General features: G+C 40.2%; 1 protein-coding gene across 2 annotated transcripts in view; it reads right to left on the reverse strand.

Moving 5' to 3' along the window:
- Positions 1 to 15,524: 15,524 nt before the first annotated feature.
- PDCD6IP (programmed cell death 6 interacting protein) overlaps positions 15,525 to 27,694 on the reverse strand; it is a 30,556-nt gene continuing 18,386 nt past the window's right edge. For both annotated transcript variants that reach the window (XM_005485900.2, XM_005485899.2), the window contains exons 9-18: positions 26,980 to 27,103; positions 26,179 to 26,356; positions 25,672 to 25,783; positions 24,411 to 24,580; positions 23,404 to 23,652; positions 21,974 to 22,108; positions 20,989 to 21,083; positions 19,542 to 19,674; positions 18,972 to 19,177; positions 15,525 to 18,109 (exon numbers count right to left, since the gene is read on the reverse strand). In XM_005485900.2, the coding sequence (XP_005485957.1) occupies positions 17,944 to 18,109; positions 18,972 to 19,177; positions 19,542 to 19,674; positions 20,989 to 21,083; positions 21,974 to 22,108; positions 23,404 to 23,652; positions 24,411 to 24,580; positions 25,672 to 25,783; positions 26,179 to 26,356; positions 26,980 to 27,103 (1,568 nt within the window). In that variant the 3' untranslated portion in view covers positions 15,525 to 17,943. The remainder of the gene's footprint in view (positions 18,110 to 18,971; positions 19,178 to 19,541; positions 19,675 to 20,988; positions 21,084 to 21,973; positions 22,109 to 23,403; positions 23,653 to 24,410; positions 24,581 to 25,671; positions 25,784 to 26,178; positions 26,357 to 26,979; positions 27,104 to 27,694) is intronic.

Below are 27,694 nucleotides of genomic sequence, written 5' to 3' on the forward strand. Positions count from 1 at the left end.
CAAGCTGGCTTGCTCTGACCTCCATCAGGCAGGAGAAGAAGGAAACCTGAAGGTCAGGCTGCAGCACAAAGGGGGGCAGGAGGAATCACAAGCCACAAAGTCCAACCTGAAAAGGTTGCACACAGGTAGGAGCAAGGGTCCTGTCTTTGCCATCTCACAGCCAAACCTGATGAGGCCCAGCTTCACCAGCTAAAGACATTTCACAACCTTTCCTCAGGGCAAAGAACATTTGAGCCAAAGGACACCGACACACCCAATTTTGTATGACCTTATGTCAGAGAGCTGATCACCTCCCAGGGCAGGCTTTAGGAAACTTGGAGACTTACTGGTGAAAGGCAGAATGTTTGATTTAAAAGCTAGCAACAGAACTTGCACCAGAGGGTGTGAAGCATATTATCTTTTACACAATCATGCTGAGTTGCACTGGACTGCTAATAACAAATACACATCAGAGAGAGCAAATGCATGCCTCCTCAACACTGCTGGGGCAAAATGCTCTATGCATGTCATCATATGAAACACATAGGTTACAAAAATGTGTGCACCTCAGCTAAGACAGAGCACAGCAGGACCTTCAATCATGGAAAAACTCACATTGGAAACATAAAACTCACACAGGTCTTGGTACTAAAGTTGAACAGTACTGTTTGAGCCAGATGCAGCTGCTCACCGGCCTTGAGTTTTGTACAGGAGAGGCACAAAAGTTGTCCTGCCAGGTAAGCATCCCTGCTAAGTAACCCTGATTAATCCATCAAATTATGACAGCCTTCTGAAAGGATGAGAAATGCTGCAAACTTCACGCTTCAAGGCTTCACAGTTGTAAGAAATCATCTCTTGTCAGCTTTCTGCAGGTTCAGTCAACCCCACAGTTACTGTATCAGACAGGTTGAAATCCCTTTCCACTTAACAAATGCCCTTGTTGGCTGGGTCTAGAAGAATTCCTGTGAAAATTTATGAATGAGGTATTGTGTGCAGAACAATGCCCTCGTGCACTGTAGTGGCTTTGAGGGATGTGCAGACAACATGAGAAGGATATTCCAGCTGCTGGAGGTGAATATAAATGGGGTCTAAATCAGAAGTGCACGGACTGGGAGTCAAAATGTTTGCTCAAGGGGATTAGAAAACAGAGCAACATGGCATGTGGGATGTCATTGCAGGGAAGCCACAGAGTGTCACCACAGTCTTTCCTGGTTGCTGAATTTCCCCAAAAGTACCAATTCAGCCCAAACAGCAGCAGTGCCACCTCAGTTGGTGATCTGGGACTGGATGCTCAATGCTGGATACCCAGAGCAAATTCAGAAAAGGAAGAAAGCTAATGGGTATAAGCAGAGGGAATGTAGCTGGGCTATACAAACTACAGAGTTGTGAACATGCTGATACAGTCAAAAAAATTGTTTCTCTTGTTTCTCACCTCCCCTGGAGCCTACACACAGATGTTTTCATTAAGGTATTAGGTACAGCTCATTATAATGGTGTCAGGGTATTTGATCGAGCATCACTGTTTACAGCACAGGAAGAACACTAACAAACTGGAAAATTGGAAGTTCTTTTTCAGAAACACAGTGCCTAACAAATTGTTGAAACTTATACTCTGAAAAAAACCCTTTGTTTTTAATAGAGGGAACAACATGACCCTATTGTGACAAATATGGATGTTCCCCCATTTTGCTTGGACTGCAGGCACCAGGCAGTTCTCAGGGTAACAGCATTTATTTGGGTACCTTATAGTTCACTGATGCAAAAACATCCTAGATTTGTCAGATTCACTGAAATTCATGCTGAATAGCCAATAAACCTTGGAAAAAACCAAAACTTTTTCTTTCTTTCTCTTGTTCTTTTTTTTTCTTTTTTTTTCCCCTTCCTGGCAAAGCAATGAGGCAAGTTCTTAAGCAACATCTTGGAAGTAAAGTCACAAAAGAAAAGCATGGCAGGAGTAAAGACAGACTTGAGCTGTGCTTGGAATCTAATTTGCTGCCAAGGAATTATTTAAAGTTTCTCAAAAACTCCTTTTAGCAAAGGTATTTCAGATGCTAGAGGTGTTAAGATGCATCAAGATAGAGGAAGTTATTTCAATAGCTGTGCCTTTCAGACATCCTTTAACTGCAAGGGATAAGGACTGGCCAGCCTGAAGAGAGCAGTCTGCCAAAGGGGACCCTGCTTTAGCTCTCCCTGGAACTGTGACACCTTCAGTTTCTCGATGTGACATGTTGAAGCTTCCAAGCAGCTCCTGGGTCCCCAGTTTTCCTCCCTCTTTGCTCCATTTACAGCTCTGGTGGTGTCTGTGCATTTGTGAGGGCCCAAATTAAATACCACTTCAGCCCATGGGGGGATATAAGAAGGCATTTAGTGTTTTACACCCACTCCAGCTGGAAGATCACCTCTGCGCCTCTCAGGTATCTTCCTTCCTAGATCATGTGTATTGCATTAGGAACTCACTCCTGGATCTGAAGCAATTTTGAACTTGTGTAAAGTAAGAGATATCTGCTCTGAGAGCTCTCTCACATGAAACCTGCTAAGGCCTCCCTGCAGTGGTCCCTCCACAGTGATCATGAGACAAAGTGGTACCAGTCCTACGCCAGCCATGTGTGTCCCTTTGGTGGAACAAAAAGGAGGCTTCTTTCTCTCCCATCCTGTTCTTCTTCCATATCCCCTCTCCCCTACAGCCTCACCCACCCAGCCCCTACCCCCTTATCCACACTCAGACATCTGCCTGCACCAAAGGCCCACAGGCCTGAGCCTTGGGAGAAATGTTTCCACCCCAACTAATCCATGGCAATCATGTGCTCATGTGAAGGGCCTTCTCCTGCAGCCTGGCAGCTACAGATTGTTGGGAACAGCCTCTCCTCTTATGTAGTGAAGCCCTTTCTAAAAACGTGAGGTCTAATTGTTGCTCTGCTGCTGAAGTAGCAAAACCCCCAATAGGGTGACAAGCAAACAGACACTGAACCACTGGAGAAGATATCCACAGCCCTGCAGAGGTATGTTATGCCAGATTCCTGAGGTTGTCTGGAAAGTGGCACATCAGCTAAGGAGAATCTCTTATTTAAAGAAAAAAAAAAAAAAAAGAAAAAAATTAAAGAAGAGATTAAGGAATTGTAGAATACAGGTAAATGAGGTATAATTTGAGGTCTGTGGCAGCTCACTGGAGGTTGGTTTTCTGATCATACATGAGACCTGCATGTATATTTTGTCACTAGAACCTGTATCATCATCCAAGCACAAAGCAAACTGCCACAACTCATCTAAGAGCCACCAGGTAAATTGAGCTTGGCTTAGAAGATGTTTTGTATCAAGAAAATAAAACAAAAGAGAAATACCTTTTTTGGCACAGCACACCAATGCGCTTCCATGTCTTGCCTGAAGCCAAAATGTCAAGCAAGACTGCAGTAAGCAACCTACCTCTCGGATTACTTTGTTTTGGAATTTGCTTTCCTGGAAAGGGTCTGTGGTGCTCTGAAGAGGGCAGAATTTACAAGCAACTTCTCTGGAAAGTTGCTAAAAACTATCTTACACAACTGTCAACTGCCCACGAATCAAAAGGATGAGCTGTCAGCTCAGCTGGCTGAGGATTTCACTGACTTTTGCGTGACTTTGTCTGACAGGAAGTAGGACGATCCTTATGTTTGGAAGAGGTGAAGGGATTGCTATGTTTCTTTGTTTCATGTAGAAGAGCCTGAAGCATATCCAATGATACTGCATTTTGCTTGCATTTGTACTCTGAATATACCCCTTGAGACCATGAAGTTCATGCTGAGAAAAGAAAAACAGCAGAAGAAAGAAGCTTCTGAACCCACATCAAAATATTTGAAAAATCTGATGGGGAGGGAAAGAGCACAAGAAGTCACAGTGCAGCTTGCTTGTCAGGAGACTCAGAAAAAGATCTGGCAAATTAATGTTACTGGGATGATAAAACTCCTATCACACTGCGAAGGAAAGGGAAATAACCCAGTAGCAAAACCTGGGAATAGAGAAAGATGTTAAGAGCTCTTCACTGCAGCGCTTTACCTTCTTGTAATGTTTTGCCCACATCTCTGTGTGCTGGTGTCTTTTGATCTGTGTCCTCCCTGTGTCAGTTCACAGTGGGCTGGAAGGCGACATGCAGAGCAGAGCAAACCATCCAGCCCACATACAGACTGGAAGAAGACGAGGATCCAGGCTCCAAGGGCTGACACAGCAAGTGTAAAAGGTGCCTTGGCTTTTACCCACTGGCACCCTGAGGCTGTTTGTAGCTCAAAAACTTTGAACCTAAAAGCATTTTCATCTGCATTTCAGGAATGCCTGTGCTATTGATCTGCCCAACTTGAAAGCACCAACTAGACTGCTTAGCTATTCATGCCAGCTACTGAAAGCCAAAAGAGTAAGGCAGAATCTAAAACTGGTCGTGTTTCAGAGGAGAAAACAGCAACAACCCCACCAACACTAAAAGGCAATCTGGAGAAAGACAGTGGTGCTCCAAACCCACCAACACTTAGCCATCACAGGATACTTAGATCATATTTTGCTCCCAATGACTGCATCAGGCTCAGAAATCTATTTTTTCTTCTTTATGCATTTTTTCTTGCTATTTTTATTTCTCCTTTTTTCTTTTTCTTTTGTTTCCTTCACTTTTTTTTCCTCGTCCCCCTTTTGTTAAAAAAATCTTGGACAACAACAAAAAAAATTAGCATATAAAAGCAATTCCAGCTGCGCAGCCTCTCTGGACCTGTCTAACCTTTGCCAACCTGTCAGCCCCAGCAGGCTGCATAGGCAATGATAAGCAAACCATGCTTCTCTCTCCACCAGCAACCTGTTTCCCAGACATGTGTGCACCAGGAAGGTCTGCTGGGAGATATGTTATAACCAACAAACCACACCATCACCTTCATATTGAACCCAAGCTCCTGCCTGACACACTCTGACCTAAATATTTATTACTTGTTAGCACAGCTGGCAACTCTTATCATGCATTTGCCAAGGAGGAAGAAAATCCAAAATAAAGGTTCTTATGTGGGAGAGTCATTTCACATCTGACACAGGGTGGCAAAGAGTCACAGTGAGCAGAACTTATAGACCTTAGAAATTATGCAGGTGGCTGGAAAAATCCCATCATCTCCTGGTGCAAGCAGGCTGATGTACTGGTGATCTGAGAGGTAATTCAGCACTGCCTGAACCTGCTCTGCTGAGCAGCAAGCTGCAGCTGCTTCTCTGCATATTACCTCTCTCTGCAGGTTGCCACAGAATGGTGCCCTAAATTCTGGCAAAGCTGCTATATCTAAGTGAAGAAAAAACCTGAGATTTTTGTTCAACCCCTAATCCCTCAAACAGGCCACCAGAAGGAATGCTGCAGTTTGGCTCTTCAAGGAGTAAGGCAGGCTGTGACATTCACCAGGCATCCCCTGCAGCCCAAGCCCTACAGCAAGCATACCTGTGAGCTCAGCAATCTGTTTGTAAGGTCTCTTACAGTAGTGCTGCAGAGGGATGAAAGACTTTGTCAAAATTTAACTTCTTTTTTTTTTTTAGGAATGAGCCAGCTCTGTCCATTGAGAAATATTGAATAGTTTTGATAGTCAATAACAAAGGCATTTGGGATCTCATTGCAGCTTCAAGTGTTTTAGCATCTGGAAGCTCGGTGTATTCCTCCAAAGGTTTGCAGGTGCAGAATTAACCAAAATACATCAGCTCTCTTGCAGACAGCATCATTTCTGATATCTTCAGAGATAACCGCACGGATCAGGAGGATTATTGTGGCATTAGCTGCTCTGATTACATTCCCTACAGTTTAATAACAAGAGCAGTGAGACTATAGGTGTATCAACAGAGTTTTGGATTTGTGAGCAAAGAAAGTTGGGGGTTATTAGCAGAATGTGAGAAAAGAAAAGGTCACACACTCAACTATGCCTCTGAGGATACAGCTGACAATCTATGGGGCAGAAGAAGTGATTTCTCAATATAGCATCATGAGTTTTCTGATAAGAAGCAATAGGGACTTTGTTAGCAAAGCTGTAGATCCATCTTGTCACATCCAGAGGGCTTTGGCTGTGAGCTTAACCCATAAAAAAGAAGGCAACCACATCCTGTAACACCTGCCTTTTATAGATAGCAGCTACATTATGTGCACCCTTCATGTTCCTCTTTATCTGCTGGTTTTGGCTGGGACAGGATTCATTTCATTCACAATAGCTCCCATGGGGCTAAATTTTGGATTTGTGTTTTCAAAAACAGCATTGATAGTTCAACAGTGTTTCAGTAGCTGCTTAGCAGGGCTTACAACGGGATCAAGTCCCTTTCTACTTCTCACATTGCCATGACATTGAGGCAGGCCAGGGGTGCTCAGGTGGTTGGAAGGGAGCCCCAGCTGACCAAAGGGACCCATAACCTATGGCAGCATTCCAGCAGATAAAGGTGGGGGAAAGAAGGAGGAAGTGGGGACATTCAGAGTAATGGCATTTATCTTCCCAAGTCTCTGTTACTTATGATGCTCTCCTAGGGACGACTGAAGACCTGGATCCCCATGGGAAATGGTGAGTGGGGGGAAATCTGCTTACATGTGCATCTTTTACTTTACCCATTGAACTGTCATTATCTCAACAAATTTTCCCAGTTTTACTGTTCAGGTTTTCTCCCCAGATCCACCATTCTGGGAGTGAGTACCTGTGTGCTGCTTAGCTGTCAGCTAAGGTTAAACCACAGCATAACTGCACTAGCACCTATATTTTTTTATTCATTAAGAAGGAATTTACTTTCATTGGATATAAAAAGCTAGAAAAGGTGGTCTCAGCAAAATGGTGGCTGTTAACTGCACTGTTGCTCCTTCAGTCTAATGCTTTCCCCAGGGAGGTATCCTGCCCTTTCCACAGAAATTGTTTGGTACTTTGTGGAGGAAAGCAAAGAGGTAGCTAAAGAACTTTATAGCTGACATTATGAGCAAGCAGTGAGATTAAACATATTTTTCCCAGGCACATTTACCAAAGATAATACAGAATAAGTTTACAATTCTATTGTTCCAGCTCGCTCTGCTTGTTAAAGTGCAGAAGACAATCTGTAGTTGCTTATTTTGTATCTAAGCAACTGTCAGACTCTATCTCTGCTAATAAGAAAGGGTATAATTATATGCTGCTACTTTAATTAGCAGCAGATGCCTATGTTTATGAAATAAAATGTAAGATTTTTCTAAAGTGCAGAGCCTTGCTTATATGCAAGTGGCAAGAGCACTTTGGCAGCTTCTGCAGGCTTTGTTTGGCCGTGTCAGCTTGCTTGGGGCAGGGCACAGGGCACTCACAGCCACTTGCTGCGTGCTTGAGACCACTGGCTCAGAGCCCAGCTGTCCCACACACCCGTTTGGGAGAGCTGCAGGGCAAGGATAAATCAGTGTCTAATGTGCCTTTTTGACACTCCCAGCGCTGGCATGAAGCAAGTTCTTGTCCCTGATTCAAAGACCAAGAATGCACAGCTTGCTTTGGGCTGCCTACTGCAGCGTCCCAGAGGCTGCTTTCTGCAGGATGTGGTCGCAGAGCAGCCAACACAGGGAAAAAAATCCTTAACATGAATTTCTGATCTCATCGAGGTGCTTCAGCAGCACATAGTGATGCAATGCAGCATTTTTCTTCAGAAAGAATAACAACAGGGGCTATTGCTGAGGGCCCTTCCTTGCGTACAAGAGGAGAAGAGTACCAACAAAAGAATATAAAATCCCGAAAACAAATGCAAACAGAGAATACAGATGAGAATAACCTTGTCCAGGATAGAAAATACTTGTAAGATGAGTCTCTAATTTCTATTATTCAGTATTTTTATCCTTGTTTCCATGGAAACAGCACTTGTGCAATGATGCTGTCCTGCAAGGGAGTGAGTGAATGCACGCATACTTCTGTTCCTCTGTGAATTCTTCTCCAGGCCTCCAGCAACTTTGAACAAACCTACCAGTAAAGCTGAGGTTCTGAGGACAGTTAGATGGAAGGAGTTTTGTGAAAGCAATCAGGTAAGGGAAAAGCGGTCTTGTAAGTTTTCCAGTCAAAGAAAGCTCACTAGATAATAGAAAATTTGCACAGGAGGAGAACAAGGCCACGCCTGTAACTGCTACATCTCCAAAAGGTGCTTCAGTAGGAAAGCCCATACTTTCTTGAACATTCAACACTTTTTTTTCTTGAACATTCAACACTGCCTGCCACAAGGCACAGATCTGTGGGACGTCTGTTCTTGGGTTTGGAACTCAGGGCTCCTGCTTAGAAACTGTCAAAATGCAAGACAACCTGCATGAAGGTTTAAGAGGCCCACAGAATAATCTCTGTCTTTTTTTGTCCGTCCCTTGTGGTGCCTTGCCCAGTCACCTGCACCCAAACAAAATGAAGCAGGTAACTAAGTTTGGCCCATGTCTCCTTTCCTCCAAAACAAGCCACCATGCTGCCTTTCACAGCCACGTACACAAGAGGGAGGAATGGTCAGATATCAGGGTAAATTTAGAGAAAAAGCTGAGCATCCATCAGTACATTCATCATTTCAGGAAGACATGAAATCCTTTAGCATACCTTTGTATTCATAGTTTTTATGCTCCCTGTCACAGCTGGTAATCCAATTACAAGAACTAAGTCACACAAGGCTGCACCCTAGTAGGCTGTTGAGAGCACGCAAGCGTACAACCCGTACCTTTGTCTTCTTTCCCTACACTTCCCCATCCCTAATCCGCTCCCCGCCAGCGCTGCCAGCCATTTCTCTGCTCGCTGTGGTAGATGCTGTCAGCAGAGACACACACCAGATGCTTTCCCACAGAGCCCAGTTTTGCTCTTGCCCTTACTCTGCAGCTTGCAAGCAGAAGTCAAGGTCATTCCAATTGCAAATTTCTGTTTGTATTTGGTCTTCCCCACACACAGCGTTAACTCACAGTGTGCAAAGCAAAGCTGCCACAACAGGTATCACTCAGAGCACATATGGAGGCAGAAGGATCTGCTTGAAGGAGACATCTGCAAGCTGGAGCATTTGCATTTATTCTAAAGATTTAGGGACTAGCTTATCATGTAAATTATTTGTGACAAAGCTTCATCAGCCTCATCTTGAATGGGCTTTAAGAAATCATCCATGCTTAAGAGCAGCTGTATAAAATCATTGTGACCTGCATTAATCAGCATTCTAGGAGATGAAAACTGTTTACAGCTACAGTCATTTTCAAAGTGACCTGTATGACTGTTGAGCAGTATTTGAGGATTATCCTTTTCACAACAAAGGCTTTGTAACTTCTGCTACACACAGACAGTTTCAGTAACCTGTGTGCAGGTAACGTTCAGTAACAGGGAAAAATCAACTGAGTGTGGTCCAAATGCCTGCTTATTTTCTGTGCAGTGTGATATGAATATTACTGCAGCTGTGCAGGGAGCAGATCTCCTCAGACCACCCCAAAAGACAGCAAGCACAGCTCCAGGGAAGCACACCAAGGCACAAGAAGTTTCTACTTGTACTACCCTGAGCTGCCAGCTCACCCCCTGCCACTCCTCTCCACAGTGGAGGCCGCACAAAACACAGCCACCATGGAGCAACAGGAGGCAAATAGTTAGTCCAGGTAAGTTCTCCCTGAGCATAAAATGTACCATAACCGGCTTCTTAGAGCATGGATCATATTCAAGGCCCTACTGTCAGCTCTTTATCATGGCAGAAGCCAGCACAATTTCAATAATCACCTCCTTACTCAACAGAAGCTATCCAACAGCTATCCAAAATTGTGGATGAGGAAGAGTCCCATATATGCTATTACCTCCTCTTCAGACATTAGAAAAAATGGTTTACACTAGCAAGGTTATTAAATGATAGTGTGGATCATTACTATCAGTATTTCACACAATCCAATGCCTTTCTTTCTCTTAACTAAAAATAAAAGGCACAGGATGTTATTTCACAGAAAACTAGGGTGGGGTGGAGGGTCCATTGTTAAGCCCCACTGACAACCCTGTGCTGAAATGCCACATGCTTAACATAGCCAAAGTGTGTTTGTTGGGAATGGCAAAATCTAGAAAACATTCTTCGTCTTCTAGAGGCTTACAGGTAGCATTCCGATTTCTCCAATATTTTCAGAACAATCTTTTGCTGTTGCAGAGCAAAACTTTCTCTTCCATCAGCTTGCATCAATTTTGTTTTGACTCTTAATAATGCAGCTCAAAATTTTCCACACAAAGCCGCTGATGCTGGTGAGCTGCAGAGATTTTGCAGCAGCGCAGTGCACGGTGGATGAGCGGGGTTGGTGCTATGCCTTTCCATAGAATGCCACCTAGTGCTAAGGAACTGCCAGGCACACTCGGTTAGGTAATCCTTCTGCATTTGGGGATTGGAAATGCCCTGCAAAGTTTTGTTTACTTCAAAGCAAAATGAAAAAGTGTTCCAATGTGGCCGTATAACAACATTGGAAAACAGCAAGGCGCCAGGGAAGTGTTTTTAATCTGAATCTACATCTGTTTCTGTGATAGATCGTATACTCCTTTCCTGCTTATGGAAATTAATACTTGCTGGAAGCTGCTGGCTAATGAAAAATTTACTAATAGAATATGAAATGCTCCTTCACTAATGAAATGTAACTAGTGACTGCAAGAGGCTGATTAGAGAAGAAATTCAGCTTTCTTAAATAAGAAACTCCATTCCCTTTGAGATATTCCTGTCTACCACCAGGACTTAGGCTCTTGCACCTTGACCTGTTGTCTCTCCTCTGCTTTACAGGCTGCAGTTTCACATCACCCCGTTTTGACTCCAACACTGCACACTGGCATGTAAGCACTTACCTTGATTCCTCTACTCTGATCACTCCATAGATTATCCTACTCATTTCTGAAACATAAATCCTCATTACAGCCAGCCTGGACCAACATTGTCAAATGCACATGATCTCCTACATCTTCTGTCTTCCCTTCGAAACACCTTCCTTTCTAAACACCTCGGCCCATCATCAGCCCCCAGCTTTCATCCAGCACTCTAAACTCACTGCATAAAAATGAGTTTCCTTCACCTCTAAATTTCTTTTCTGAACTCTCTCTGTACAGCTAAAGCTGCTTTTCCCCCTCCCTTTACCACCATTGATTTTTCTTCTGTTTCAGTTAATATTTCAGCCCTTTCAACTTGAATTCTGCTTTCCTTGCACCACCTAAAATGCTATGCTTCATGCTGTCAAAGTCTTGGGGCCTTTCTTCCATGCTTCCTCCTCTTCCTAAACTCACATGATTTACCTCCTGTTTCCTCAGCTGTTAGCTATCCTATCCCTCCATTTTCTCCTGGCCCCTTCTCCTCTCTGACCACTTGGACATCTTCCCTCTCTAAGTGTTTCTCATTCCCCTGGTGCAATACCTGCTGTTAGCATTGTAGCTGCCCGACAGGGACAGAGCTATTACTTTCAACACACTTCTCTCCTGCCAGCAGCACAGGAGCCTTTTTTCTACTCCTCCTCTTAGAATGGGTCATGGTGACACCCACCCTCCACTTTGTTCCACTGTAACCTCATTGCTTCAACTCCTTAAACCTAATCAGTTAATTTTGCATTGCTCTAGGTAAGCAGACATCTTATCGTGCCAGATGAGCTTCAATCACACTGGCTATATACAGAAATACACTACCCAAGTATGCAAACTCCAAGTAGAAAATTCCCAAAAGTTATCTAAGTCCAGAGGGTCAATAAAGCAGCTTAGGATGACCTGAAATCTTACCTATCCCTTCACCTTGGCAGCACAGTGCTCTGAGTTTGTTATGCAGCTGGTCAGGAAGATGGATGCAGGAAGCTGATATAACTGTCCCTGCATTTGGCTGTTTTTACTGTTCAGGCTCCAGGTCATCAACCAAGGAGCACTCATGGTATCTACACAAAGTTAAATTTGATGACGCTTAATTAAAAAACGATTTGCCTGTCCTTCCACCAGCATAAACTTCAAATCTCTTTTTGCATATATTCACACCAAAAAGATTTGTTGGTTACACGGTTTCAGTCTGCCCTCTGCTGTAGGCTCAGCAGACAGCTCTGTGATGCTGCTTATTTTCTGAGAATGTAAACAGCACAGGCTGCATCTGTCTTACAACTCAGATATTGTGTGTGTGTGTGTGTGTGCATACACAAATGTATATTCAACTCAGATAAGTTTAAGCTAGCAAAAAGTAAGAGGTGCCACCAGGTGTGGTTTTGGGGAGATTTAAAAACCTGCAGTAGGAAATAGCAGAGAAACAAGAGCTGGGAAGGTGCACCCTCAGGCAGATGGCACTGCAGTGAACTCCCCAGGTGTAAGGTAGTTGGCACTTACACTTCAGCCTCCCACCTCACACACCACTCACACTCTTGCTGTCACACATTGAAAAGCAGGCAGACCAATGGCAAATCTGTTAGATTAAATAACCTGTAAATGTTGCACCAGCCAAAACACAGGGCAGTTATCTACCTCAGGCAGCTTGTCTGTTCCAGTGGAAGCCATCATTAGCAAAACCTGGACACTCAATTCACACGCCATAAGCAAGTCCTCCTGTTGTCTGCTTTGGCACCAGGGTTGTAGGTCCTGAGGATCCCACTGCCAACACTGAAGCCAGAAGGGTCTCCCACTGCTAGCAGCATGCCTAAGGTGGGGCAGAAGAAGCTGGAGCTCAGCAGTGGCAGAGAAAGCCATTTGCCCTCATATTGCTTGTATAACAGCCCAGTGCTTTCTGCCCAGATCACACAATGCTGCTTGTCCCCAGCAATTTCAGACATCCTTCCAGAGTGTGCCCGGGTCAGGTTGTGTCATGGGACAAAGATTATGAGAGATCAAAGGTTACTTCAGGTCAGAGGGCAGAAGCTACTTGATGTCAAATGTTACTTTCTAAGACAGATTTCCAGAATGAGACTAGTCCAGCCTCTGTACAGGACAGAAGTTAATTGAGATCACAGGACAGGGGCTCAAGGAGAAAGGTAACTGGAGCTCATAGGCTGCATGAGGCCAGAATACAGAGGTTGTGCTGGGTCAAAAGTTATTTCAGAACAAAGATCAAGGTGCAAGGTTCTGCAAGGTCACAGGGCCAAGGTTAATTTATTTCAAATGTTACTCCACTGGGACAGAGATTACATGAGGTAACCTTACTTCCAGTCAAAGATTAATTGAGGTGACAGATTCCTCAAGGTCAAGGGTTAATTGAGGACACAAGAGAGAGGATCCTCATGATCAAAGGTCAATGGACCTTGAGGTCCAAGGACAGATGCTCCTCAATGGCATAGGTTCCTCACAGTCACAGGACAAAACTCACTCTAGGATAAAGGTTACTTCAGGTCACAGGACAGGTTACTCTAGGTGAAAGGTCACTTGAGGTGAAATTTGGTCTTGGTATAAATCCCACCAGTGCCCACAGTCACTCCATAGCCAAGTCTCAGCGCGTTTTTGTCACCTGGATGCTGTCAGCTGTTGCATGCATGTGTCCCAGGAGCACAGTCCGAGACCAGCTGGGTTTCCAGGCACAAACCCATGTGCTTGCTCACCACCTCAGCCTCCAAGGAAAGGGACTGCAGGCAAGCTGCCCACTGGGAATGGCCCTTCCACTGCTCTGCCTTCCCAACAACACACCTCACCTGGCTGGAAAACGAAGGAACAGGTTCTCTTCACACCAGCAAACACTCCAGCAGCTCACCAGCACCAAGAACAGCACTCCAGCACCCAGGAGTGCTTCAACGTGGAAGTGCAAATGCAAACCATCATTGCCATGCAGAACTGCTGAATGGATGAAAGGTGAAAGGACTGAAGGGACCAAAAGCAGTAATTTGCAGTGAAGCCTTGGTGCTGATTTTGCAATGGCAGTTGTGTCTTCCTTTTCATGCTTCACAGTAAACAGTTTTTCTTCACAACCTGGTTAATAAAATTGGTGACCAGCCTCTCACAAGGATTTTGAAACATTTAAAAACAAAAAAAAGGGGAGGAAAAGAAGCACAATATAACAACTGAGATAAACTTGTTGGCACCAGGGACTATTACACTCAATTAGGGGAATTAGATGCAAGATTAAAGTCATAACTTGAGATTAGCAGTAACTCTATGCTTGCCAGTAAGTTACCAGGGTTCCAAATTTAAGTCCAAATCAGCAAAATCTCAACTTGAGTATAAAGTTTTTGACTGTCAGAACACAAAAGCATAAAGGAAAGTACTTAGAGCAGTGCAATTAAAAAAACTAGTTTTTTTTTTTTTTTTAATCTAGCAGTACTTAGCTATCATGATGAAGAAATCTCTTTTTTTTAAAAAAAAGAAACACTGACCATTTCAAATATACTTTTCAAACGTTATGGTAAACCTAAAAAGTCAGCACATTGGGTAATGTTAGTCAAAAGCAGCAAGAATCTCATATCTTTCCCCATAAACAATACAAAAAAGCAATTTTGAGTTTTGCTCTGCTGTAATAGCTCATCTTTTCAGTCACTGAAACTTTCCAAATACTTTCTTTTAAACTATACACAGTGAACTCCTGAAAATTCAGGTAGTTTCTCTAAATAGTATACAACTAAAACTCAAACCACAATTGCTCATTTTAGTCTATTTTAATGTTCTGCCAGGATAAATGCATGCCAGAAAGCAGCTTCTGAGATGCAAGTCATTTCAAAACTAAATACATTTTAGCAACAAGCAAGCTCATCTCTCAGGTAATGCAGAGGGGGAAAAAAGTGTTTTCCAAAGGATTTTCTTGTGATTTTCAGCTACCTGACAATGGGTGAGGCTGTTACAGTATGTCAAGGTTCAAATATTGCCTCAAGGTACTTGGAAATAGCAAAGGACTTCACTCAGTCTAATTCAAAATAAATCTCACAAATCAGCTCTAAAAGCACTCAAAACAATGGGATGATAGTAAAAGAAGTTCCATTAGCTGGCAGTGTCACATCAGTGGTAAGGAAAGAAGACACTTTTTCCATATGGGCTGAAACCATGTTAATAAAGATTGCAGAAAGACCTGCTAGCCTTGCAACAGTTTGGTATTTCACTGATGATCTGCTATTAGCTTGCTTCCTAAAATTTGCTTTTCTTACTAATTGCAATGAAAGCTTCTATGCAAGATGAAATAAATGCTTGACTTCAAAGTTTCTGAAAGGACAAGGTTGCAAACTTTTTCCCTCCACACAGCAATTGAAACAAGCATGGCATTTCAAAGCCTTTAAAACGAAAAAAAAATTTAAAAATAGACTTCTTGGATTGCCCATGGGGACTGTTTATTTGCTGTTATTAGCTGCCCTTACAACCCCTTTTCTTGCAACCCATGCTTTAATGCTCCTGATGCTGGGGGTCTCATGTAACCCAGCCTGAACGCAAGTTCACAAAAACAAATTAGGAATACAAGTTTCTGAAGGCACAGAACCATTAAATCCATCTTAATCATTTCCTACTCATATAAACAGAGGGAAATACACTCCATCAGCTGTGGAAATAAACACAACTACCAGGATTTGAACGTGGCTGTTATTACCAAGCAGCTGTAGCTGATATGCCTTCATCACAGCACAAATGTTCTTGGAAGCCCATAACTTGTTTCCATCCTTTCCAAAACAACACTTGTCTGAACCCAAAGGAGTTGAGAAAAACACCATGAAATCAGGTTTTCTAACTGATTTTTTTAATAAACTATAGAAGAACAAGGTAACATTTCAACCAAAGTCATGACAACTGCATGCTTAAAAGCAGATACATAACATGTCTGGATATTTCTGTTCTCTTTAGGAAAAAAATAAAAGAGAAAAATTGAACACAATGCATAGATTTCTACACATATTCAAATAATAGACTAAAGCAAGCAGAAACACAACAGAAAAAAAATGTCTTGACAGTAATTCCAGATTTATGAAATTTTGAAAAGGAAATTTCAGTTCTAAGAATCTTTATGCTGGAACAAATGACTTTTTTTATACAGCATGAAAATAAATTTTGTCAATTGAGGCACTAGAAACAAACTTACACAGTAGCTCAAATGCATCTAATTTGTGAACTGAAAAACCTACAGCCCATGGTATACTAAAAATTAAGAATTTAAAAGGTTGCATTAGACTTGCACTTGCACATTGACACAGTGAAATTAGTGGAAAACTACTGTTTTTCCTGTTAGAATAAAATCAGGTTCTGATTGCTGTTTCCAAACAGTTATCTTCCTAGCTTTTTCTCATTGTCCTCGCTTGCCTCATGTCTTTTCATCAGGGAAAAAAAACAAAAAAACTGAGAGGTTTCTGTGCCACCCCATTCAGCAATGTTTCTGAAGAAATGCAATGCACCTGTCTTTGTGCAGTGGTTTCACCTACGGTGTTGGATTCTTGTACTCCACCACGTTCCCCACATCACTGAGCTTCTACAGATTAACCAATTTGTTTAGAATTAGGTACTCAATAAGTTCTATAAGGGGTGCTCATTTCTACCTTTTGATCCACATTTTCTACGGGGGTTAGCGAGTATTAAAGACAAGGAGTCTTCACACAGTAATCGGGATGATCACACAGCAAGAGGAACTTGAGACAGAAAGAAAGGAGCTCATATGAATACAAATGCTGCTTTCTTTATGAGGAAGAATATTCATGATCCAGTGAGGTTTCCACCCAGATGCTACAATAACTGGCACCTCTAAACACCCTACACTAAAATATACCTCGATATCTTAATCAGGCACTTTAATAGAAAAACAAAGGAGTAACTTTTTGTAACACAGGTACTGTTATAGTTATTCTGTAAGGCCAGAACATCTTCTATCAAGCATTCAGAAAATTAACTGTCCCACAGAACCAACTCTTATCAAGGGCTAAATGAAAGGAGAGTCCCTCATTAGACAAGCCTGTTAGAAAAAGAAAAGGCTGAAAAATGGTTAGCAAATATTTGGTAGAAGCCATTAACCCCAAACTTAGATTCTTCACTATCTTATGTAAAATGCAGTGCAAGGTTACTTATCCCTTGAGATGATGGATCCAAAAGTAAACATTCAATATGCTTTAATTCACAAGATTTTCTTTTCCTCCCACCCCCCAAAAAAAAGTTTTCCACTGATAACAAGCTCCCTGAGGGAATACATCTATTTTTTCAAGGGAAAAAAACCAATTATTTAAAAAGCAAACTGCAAAGCTCCAGCAATCAACAGTTGCCCTATTTTGAGCCATAACACATTTTCCACCACCATTTCTTTGGAAAACACAAGTTAGAACAACGACTCACTGATCCTGTAAGAGGACCCTGACTTCCATTCTTTTATACAGTATCCTGCAGGTGACAGTAACCATTCTTACAAAATGGTAATAAATGTATTTCAGTCCAGTACACTTCAAAGTTATAGGAAAACTCTTACCTGTAAGACTTCATCTACCAACACTTAAAGGGTTAATTATAGATTCTGTCACAAAAATACAGAATCATGGAAAAGAGGTGAAAATTCACTTGTAAGGCTAAACCCTTGAGAACTTCTTTGTTATGAAAGTCAAGGGACAAATGAAACAATCTACAGACACACATAACACATTTTTATGGTAATGAGAATGCCAAGTGTTTAAACCGTTCTTAAGTAATTTATTTCTTTTTACTGATGATTTACAAGGCCTTGATTATTAGACAAAATAGCATATTTTAACTAAACTAAAAAAAATACAAACCAATAGAGTATAGAAGGAAATGCTATATGGTTCTGTAGAATATATCACACCCAGTGCACACACTGCTTTGTTTTTCTCATCTGATCCTATTTGTTACTTAGAGGACTTTTGCAAACAAATATTTTGGTCTAACCAAAATGTACTGTACTGCTTCAGACCACTGAATTAGGCTCGAATTTTGTCATTAGTCTATGGTCTAAACCACTGCAGCAGATCTTTCAAAGAGTTTAGTGTCATAAAAACTGATCTAGACATTTTGGAGCAGTTAACAAGAGACAGGAGTTATAGCTGCATACAGTTCAGTATGGTACACTAACGGAAGCTAGAAGTTTTAGTACACTTATTGCCAATTTCTCCCAAATTTTAACAAGCAGAGCTTCTTTGCAGAGACATTATTGCTGATAATAAGGCTGTTGAGGAAAAGGGTATCCAGGTTGTTGAGGTGGTGGATAGGGTGGCTGTCCTGGAGTCTGATACACAGGTGAGGGTGCATATGGCAGATTATACTGCCCATACATGTATGGATTATAGCCCATTGGCATTGGCATCTGGCAATACCTGTGTGAGGGAAAAAAACAGCATACCTGAGTTGAAAAACACTGAGGATGGTAATTTGCAAAAACAACTCATTGATACAAACACACACGCAGTCTGCACAAATGCTTTCCTCTCATTTTGCTTTGAGTGCAGCAGGGAATGTGGTAACCTTCAAGGAGCGAACATGAAAACTATTACAGTGTGTGGAAGAGAAATCAGACAGAAGGTGGAGTAAAGGCAACTTGCTGGAACTAGAACGAATCTAAATTAATTTTCAATTGTTTAATAATATCGTGCATATTTCAACATTTGCTGAGCCTGCTACCAAAGGAGAGCACAGCTGCCTTCAATTCCTTGTGATGACACCAGGAAGATGGAAAAAAAGCATCAGAAGAAAGCACTACTCAACTGGAATTTTCTCTGTATTTTTCAGTATCTTAGTATCATACTAAAGACTTGGAAAGTAAGATATGCCAACAGTTTTGAGATAACCACCACCAAATGATTATACAAGTGTTGGCAATAATCAACAAACCACAATTAAGGAAATGCAGCCCTATTTTCCTTCTCCTTTAAAGAAGATGAACTGTAAACACTTAAAATGTATACTCCCACAAAAGGTAGAAGCAAATGATTCCTACAAGAGTTACATGATTAAAACTAACAAAAAACCAAACAAACCCAACCCAAACAAACAAAAAAAACCCCAACCAACCAAAAAACCAACGCACCAAAAAACTAACAAACAAAATAACGCCTTCCCTCAAACAGCAAACAAACCTTCAACTTTAACAATAACTAATGTTAAAATGTTACACACAAGAAAAAGTGCTTTTAAGTAACAGGATAACAAAAAATCTGCTTAAGTGTTCCTGCAACTTACCCTGGGTAACCGGGATAAGTTGGGTAAGGTGGTCCCTGTGCCTGTGAAGGTGCAGTGCTTGCTGCAGGTGCACTGGCTCCTGGAGTAGGAGCTGGAGCAGCAGCAGGAGCTGCAGCTGTTCCAGAGGGTGCTAATGCAGAGGGGGAACTGCTTGCTGCAGAAATCACTGGTGGTGGTGGCCGTGCTGGTGGCTGTGGTTTAGTCCCCTAACAAGAAAAAGTTAATTAAGCTGGAGCTCATTTATCGAAGTCTTGGAATCAAAGGCTGTGGTTATATGATTAATTAATTTTTATTTTCATTTTAAACAGGCATTCTACATTTCATCTATACAGATAATGCAAAGCATCTAAATGGCAGTAAGCTTTTCATTTCAAATCTAGAAGTGATGAATATGAATAGTACATAAGACACCTCTCTTCAAAGCCTTAAGATTTTGCCCTCTATCACTTTCACACATTTCCAACCACACCAGTATACTAAGGAGCGATACACACAAATTACAGATCAGTTTAGAGTTCCCAAGGACAGACCCAGTATTTTCAACCCCCTAATTGTGCAGCATGTATTTACCACCATGGTTCTTGGGGCTGGAGTGGGAGCGGGCGATGCTGCTGGCTTGCTTCCTGCTGCTGGCGTGGTCTGATACGTGGGCAGCGGGATGGAGGGAGCGCTGGGCTCCCTAGCAATGCTTTGCTGCAAATCTCTATTAAAAACAAAAGAGCAAACAGGCAGCTTAGTTTAAGAATGGTTTGTTATACACTGCAGCCAGTTAAGCTAAAAAGATGCAGTAGAGTAAGTCTAATATTTAAAGCATGATCACTGAGCTAGCTCAAACTAATGTGGAGTCCAAATCACTTCCACAGAAACCATCCTCTAGCCAACTCTCTGATTAACTGTCACATTTATTTTCTAAACTCAGTACTGGGTATAGATCACAACACATCCAAAACAGTAAAAGAGCACAGCAAGACTCAGCAGAATGTTCTATCAACACTAACCCTACAGCCTTAACAGTGAACATAAACACAGCAGAGATGTGAGATACTCAGCCCTCTGCCTTAGTTAGGCAGCCTAACAGCTTCCAAACTACATGAATGTAGGAAGCCAAATAAAGGCAGAAGGGGCTGTAATTTGGACTTTGTTTACAAGCACAGAGCCCAAATGAAAAATAACAATTCTACAAAGGATCAAGTTTGGAAAGGTAAAAATTGAGGGTTGAGCAACCCATTTTTAAGATGGCAAGTACACAGAACAACTGCATTTTCACCAACCAAAATTTTAGTAACAAGCTCTCTTATAAAAGGCTACATGCTTTGCTAAGGAACACTAATTAAATGGCAAACCTTTTCAGTTTCTTTCTTTCTTTCTTTTTTTCTTTCTATGCTTTCTTTTTAAGAGAAGAGCCTAAAAATCACATCTGAAACATACTACACTAGGTCTGATCTCATATAGGGGACAATGACATCAAACACTCTTCCTCACATGAAGGACAAAATGTGCTTCTCTCCTCAGCATTTTAGGCAATCCACATATCTAAGCAATGATAAAGTATGGGACTAGAGCAGACCTGAAAAGCAGAAGTAGAATACCAATGCTTTTCCCCCCTCACACTGAAGACATGGAAGCAAATCTCACGATGAAGCATCTAATTTCTCAAACTAAACTGACAGCAGAAGTAGGGTGTGGAAATCAGAAGTTCCTCAAAGGAAAGAATAAAATAACTAACAAATGCATGCCAAAAAGACTAGAGAGCGAAATCATAACATGAAACAGATTTGTGTTGAACTGCACATAGGAACAATAGAGCAGACTTCAAAGTAGATTTTTTCCATTTATTTCTCCTATCACTTTCCTAGGAGAAATGAGAGTAGGACTAGGATTAAAGTAAAGAAGTGATAGGAAGAATAGGTGTGCTAAGTCTTTCTCATTTCATCATAATAAACATGTCCCCAAAGACAAATTTCTCATAAATACTTGAATATTTCTGCAATACTTAAACAAAACGTTGAAATCTTACTTGAGCAGTTCATCTCTTTCAGTCTTGCGAGCAAAGATAATGTCACTGCACTTGTTCTGGAATTTCAGCAGGATTTCTGTCAGCTCATTGTAAAACTAGTAAAGAAAAATACAAACACAATATGCTCAATCAATACTTTCAGACTCCGTGCTGGCATACTTCTACATACCGATCCAGCTATTGGTGTTGCACTATTACAGTGCCCAGAACCTGTCACTCCAGTAAGGTTTGCTATTACATTCTATTTACTTTTCAGAACCAAAATTTGTCAGCTGCTGCTGCCCATCACTGTAATAATATAGAATTTTGCACTGTAATAATATAGAATTTTGTATGTGTGTAAATATAAAAATAGTTTGGGATAACTTAAAAAACATACTAAAACAAAAGCAAAACTAGATCATTTCTGGTGATGAACTATTTATTTTTGTAAAGGATAATTGTTCATTTTTAATTTTATTGCTCTCAGTTCCATGCATTTCATTTGTATAGATATCTCAAAGATTGGGTTCTTTCTGTCTAATGAGCTATCAATAAACCTGCAAAAAATACTTAGTACAGGAGCCATAAGACAGACACCCAGATCAAATAAAGCAAGCTAAATACAGCTCTCATTATTTCTCATGTATGCAGTAACAACATTTAAAACACCAATTTTATAAGGTGATTAAATACCATGGGAGAACAGATGAAAAAATTTCTCAGATAAAATAGCTCATCTGGGTGCTTCAGCATCATTTACTCAGCTGTAATTAACAACTTATCCTATTGCTCAGAAAAGCTTACTTTCCAGATAGGAACAAAGAAGCATTTCACAGTTCCTGAAACAATCAAAATTCAAGCAACTCACTGTCCTCGCTTCAGCAGTAAAATCCTCAAAAATGCACTTGTCATCTACCATGTCTCCAAAGTTTGTTATGATTTTTGAATCACATCTCATTGTATACATAAAAAAGTCCTTTCAATCCCTTAAGCATTACCATACCTTTGTGCCTTCTTTTAAATTGGCTACAAGTTCCACAAAGTTGTCGTTTGCTACAGCTAAGTTCTTCAAGACTTCTTCTCTTAAATTAGATTCATTGTTTGATTGTTTCATCTTTGAAAAATCCTGATGTGCATTCTTAAAAGAAGAGAATAAACAGTGTAAATAATGCAAGATAGTTCCATGTAAGATTCTGTATGTTTTGTTTTCTTTTTCCTTCCAGTCATTGCTTCTGGTTTCCCCAATACCTGCTTCTCCTCATCTCCCATCCACACTGGACTTCCATACTTGCTACCTGCCAAGTGCAGTGACCATTATAATGTATATTTCACAACTGTACATATGTTAACCCACTGGCAGTAGGCAGCACCACTTAATTACCTGCTCTGTTGTGAGCTTGCCTTTAATAATTCTCAAGCTCATCCTGCAGACTGTCTTTCCAAGGCTACACTAATTAGGCTCTCTCCTGTACCAACTTCCCTTGATATTCATAAAATCATACTGGAAGTCAGTATTTTTAAGACGCATTACTTCACATTAGGTTGACATTGGCAAACTATTAAAAGGACAGGGAAGAGGAAAACTTACAGAAGGATCACCTATTTACATCTCATTTCTTTCAGGAAAATAAACAAGCAAACTTAAAAAGACTGTTTCAACTGCTAGAAGCCAACTAACTTGAACTCCAGGACATTCTAACATTAAAGTAATACCCACCAGGATTTTTTAACTATGTTGTGATAAATAATATCCAAATATAAAATCCTTGCTAAATATGATGTTTATGGTAGTTTTAAAAAAATATTCCTACTGGAAAAAGTGTCCATCACTACTCAAGCTGTCATTATCTTCTCTCCAAACACTAAGACCTCCTCTTTTGCCAGATGTTTCAGGTACCCATCTCTGATAAATTAAGACTGAATTTATGAATAAACTTTGAGAAATGCTATTAAGTTTTACTTCAAAGAGCTCTGCACATACTGGAAGTCAAGCATATATTGTAAAGAGCAATTAGGAATAAATCAAGCTCTACTTCAGAGATCAAAAATGTCTTCTAATAGACATTAAGGACACATCTCCTGTTATCCCAGGAAGAATTAAAATGGAGTGAGGGGAAAAAACAAAAACCAAAAAAACATTTTAACACACCACTTAAGCTTCCTTCAAGGACAAAACCATCTGCAGAATTGGGCTAAGAAAAGGTCCAATAGAATTTATACTGGAGCTGTAGGGAGACCCTGCTAAACCTTCCCATTTCTTTCTAGTGAACACAAAGACATGTCTGTATTTTTCAGTGCTGAGGCATAAAGGAGTATCTACTGACATACAACAGAATAAAAAGCAAAAAAGACTAGAAAGCAAAGTGAGACTAGACAGGTAGAAGCATCATTGCTCTTAGTTTAGGAGAAAAGAAAACATGCAAAGTGTTATACCTGAATGTTTTTGAGCAGTTCTTCCTGCTTTTTTAGGGACTCCTGCACTTTCTGTGTATAACTTCCATAAATTCTGTCCAACTCAGTCACAGAGATAGCCTCCTCATTTATAGCACCATCCTGTGCAAGTGCAGTCAGGAATTTGCTTGTCATGTCAAAATTCACAGATTTCAGGTCATTTTCCAGTTGTTCTCTCTCCTTCTTAACTTCATCCAGACTGGCCAGCAAAGTTCTTAAGACATTAACAACCTAGACAATATAAATGTATAAATGTCCTAAGTTAGCAAGTTTAGAGCAACTATTGGGGAATATATATATATACACATATATATATATATATGAGCAACTATAACCTACTAATAACGTGTTTCCATCTTGCACTCCTCATTGATGCTGGCAGTATTTCTGCATGAGTATTTGTTTATGATTGTCTTTAAAGGTGAGAAACCAGGACAAAATATGACCAAACAAAAGATCTTCAAGCATTTCTCAATCTATATTCTCTTCTACAGGTTTGCTTTTGCTGAATTACAGCAAAATGTTTGGGTTTTTTTAAGTTCATCAGATACCTTCCAATAGGATATTCTAAGACAGCAGCAAAAAACACACATAAAATCATTACTATGAGAAAAATAGTAATATTGCTGTAGATGAGCCATTAACTTCTTGGAAAGCAATTGGTGTAATTGCCTACTATTTAAAATAAACTTTAAAATACTGAGCCACGTCTTATGTTGTCCCTTAGCACTACATCCCACTTCTCTACACAACAAAAATATTCATTACTCCTTTTATAATAGTCAATCAGTCTTGCTGTCCACGGTGATTGACTTTGCTCACATTAAATGTACCAAATTATGCTCAAGAAGATTTTAAACATGAAGACAAGTGTTAGTTACCTCACCTATCAACTGAGACAGAAACAAATTAAATTACCAATTCAAGCAAGTTTACTTTGTTAGACAAATACCATTTCTATTCAAAATAGAGAGATTTCACTGCTTTACCTCATTTCCCTGTAATGTTTTGGCTGGGTTGGCAGAAGGTATGGCTGCGTTGAGCTCTGCCTCTGGCTTACACAGAAGTGCAATCGTATCCCGGTGGGTCTGATAGCGCTCCTTCACCTGCCCATCTGCTTGCACAGCTTTATTCAAAATATTATGGTAATTGGCTCCCTCTGGGGGTAGGAGGAAAAAAAAAGAGTTTATATCATTTCAAAATTTGCTCCATCCAATCTTGCACCTGAGCAGTTTTTGTGCTTTTCAGCAAGCCATCATACATTTTTATAAACCTGCACAATATGTAAGACTTTTATATAAACTTAACCTTCCAAATTATGTTTTAAAAAGTCCATAAACTAGGCACCTGTAACAATTCTCCCATGAAGCATACAAAGGTATATGAATAAATACTGCTTTGAGCTACTCTACCGATTTAAACCTCTGTAACTTCACAAGACCAAGTCAGTGGTATCAGTCCCTTGTTAACTTCCAAAGACAACACATATTAGGTACACAGAAAGCATGATATAGTGGTGGTTTTAAATAGTTTGACCTAACTGCTGGGGAAAAAATAAAAAAATCCCATCAAATTAAAGAGACAACACATGGATGGAAAAAAAATATGTTGACAAAGTAAAATACGTTGATGTATTGAAGAGGCAATTGAAACTAGATCCTTAGGAGGGCAGACATTTTTCATTTCACTCGCTTTCTGAAACTTTAGCATGCACATGTATGAAGCAAAGTGACTCAGAGTCCCCACACAGTGCAAAGGAGAGCTGCTTTATTGCAAAAACTAAGCCTTTTAAAGCAGTTAGCCAGTTATCAGTTTATATACTTTTAAGGCACAACAAGCCCAAGTCAATCAAGCCCCATACACCATGATGTGGACATGTGGCAATCATGCAGCACATCTCTCATGTCTCTCTACCCCTATTCCAGCTGAGTCACTCTCCCAGAGCTCCCCTCTACTTAGCCTAAGTAGCCTGAGCCATGATTTACAAGGGCAACAAGACCCTTATTTCATAAGACTTTACCTGCATGCAACATGCACATACACACCAGAAGTGCAAAAGCACAGCAAAGTCCCTGCTGTCACATCCTTTTTCAGCTGCAAGTAACACTGCAGACTGCAATCAGAATATTTTGGCATAACCTGCCTCAAACTGATATTTGTGTACTTATAGATAATATCAGAGCACTGAAAACTACTTTAATTTATACTCTGCACATCTTTAGAACCCAAAGCATGAAACATGGACTTTACCTGCCCTCAGAGGCTTATAGAGTTCATTGGATGGTGTTCTCTGCCAGCGTTCCTTGAATTTTGCTCGCAGGTCATTGTCTGTAGCTTCTTCTTCATCTAATAATCTCAGAGACTGCAAGAGTAAAATGTTACATGCATTATGAGCTGTTTTAAACATAAAATAGCTTCAAAATATGTAGCTAGTGTAGAAAACAAAAACTGCCTATACATTCTTTTAAAATATAATTTGACAAATAAAAAACAGGCATGAAAGGGACAAATCACTCCAATTTCTTTAGAATCTTCTTTAGAACTCCACCAACTTTTTTAAAAAGAAAATATTTGTAAGGAAAGATCCACATGTGACAGCACAGTTTTTGTATGAGCTAAACACTTGAATAGCATACTTTGAAAGTGTTATTAAAGTTACAAGCATTTGAATAATTATGCACTTTTTCTACTGTGATTTAAAGCATTTGGTGGAGATGTATTTTAAGAATGCTTTAGTGTAGTGGGTTTTGGGCTTACTTCATCTAGAATTTCTTTGTTCCTTTGCAGCAGCTCGGGCAGATCTTTGATCAGCTGATCAACAGTCTGAATTCCCCCCTGCTCAATCACAGACTTAGACTTGTTCAAAATAGACTGAGGAACAGTATCGCCAGACACGTCTTCAATAGCAGCAGGAAGATTGAGGGAAGCCAACACACTGAAAATGTAAATGTATTAAATAAACAACTTTTAATCTGAAAATAACACTGCCATCTAAACAAATAAACAATCACACAGTCAATTACAATGGAAATGGAGTGCAATGTATGCCTGGGCTGAAATTTCAAACATACATCTCACTAAAAATACATTTCAAAGCTCTTAAAAAGCTAAAGAAATCCTAGCCTTTTAGCACTTACAAAACATGGGAAACATTTTATGCAATGACTGGTAGACAAAAGAAACAACTGCTTTAAGTCACATTGATATCTCTCAGATTGGTACAACTTTTTCATAATTATTTATTTTAAAGAACTGTTTTTTTTAATGACCATTGGAATATGAAAATCCTTCTAGATTAATGGTACTGGTTCTGACCAAGTATTGGACTCCTAAAAAATAGGGGAAGATGGCAGAAAAATAAATACTACTTGTTTTTAATGAGCTTTCAGATTTAACACGTACAGAAAAATAGTTCTAAATCCCCCTGTTATGGTTTAAATTTGCCAGCCTAGCATACATTAATGAAAAAACACTGCTATAATCTGGATATCTGCAGACTACAAGGCACCCAGGGCTCACAAACCTCACTTGAGAAATTTAAAAAGAAGCCATATTTACCCATTTGCCAGATTTGTGGCTTCTCTCATCTGGGCTATTGACCTGTTTACCAGGTCTGCCTTCCTCTGGTTATAAACACTCACAGACTGTTGCACTTGCAATGGAACCATCTTCTCAAACAGGTCTGCAATTAGAGTAGTATAAATTACACAAGCAGCATTATGAAACTAAAAGCCCAAACAGCTTCACAGCTTTTTTGTACATATTGTACTACAGAGACTGACCTAAACAGTTTAAGATACTTTTCACCTATTCCCCAAGATGTCTTAAAAACAAAAATCTATTTTTAAAGGCCTTTAGATTTCAGTTTCTAAGGCTGAATTGAGTTCAAGATAATTTAAAGACAATATATTTACACCAATTGTAGGGTTACAAATTAGATTTGCCTTAAGGCTTCATTTCTAATTTTGTTTCATTAAAGGAAAAACATGAGAAAGTTAAGAGAAATTTTTCACAACTCATCTGCAGAACTGAAATTTTTCAACTTTATAGGAGACCAGCAACAAGGTTAGTTAACTTGGTACTGTCCCCTACAAAACTTTTCCTTCTAAAATTAAAAAGACTGGTTTAATATAGAAAATACAACTGCTGAGAAAATCTTATAAAGATCTTTAAGAGGATTGTACATTTCAGGTAAGAATTTTCAACCTGTGCTTTATTACACTTATCATCAAGAAAAACAACAACAATAGCCTGGAGAAAAAAAACAGCAGTT

This window comes from Zonotrichia albicollis, chromosome 1 (assembly GCF_047830755.1).
Source record: "Zonotrichia albicollis isolate bZonAlb1 chromosome 1, bZonAlb1.hap1, whole genome shotgun sequence".
Taxonomy (NCBI): domain Eukaryota; kingdom Metazoa; phylum Chordata; class Aves; order Passeriformes; family Passerellidae; genus Zonotrichia; species Zonotrichia albicollis.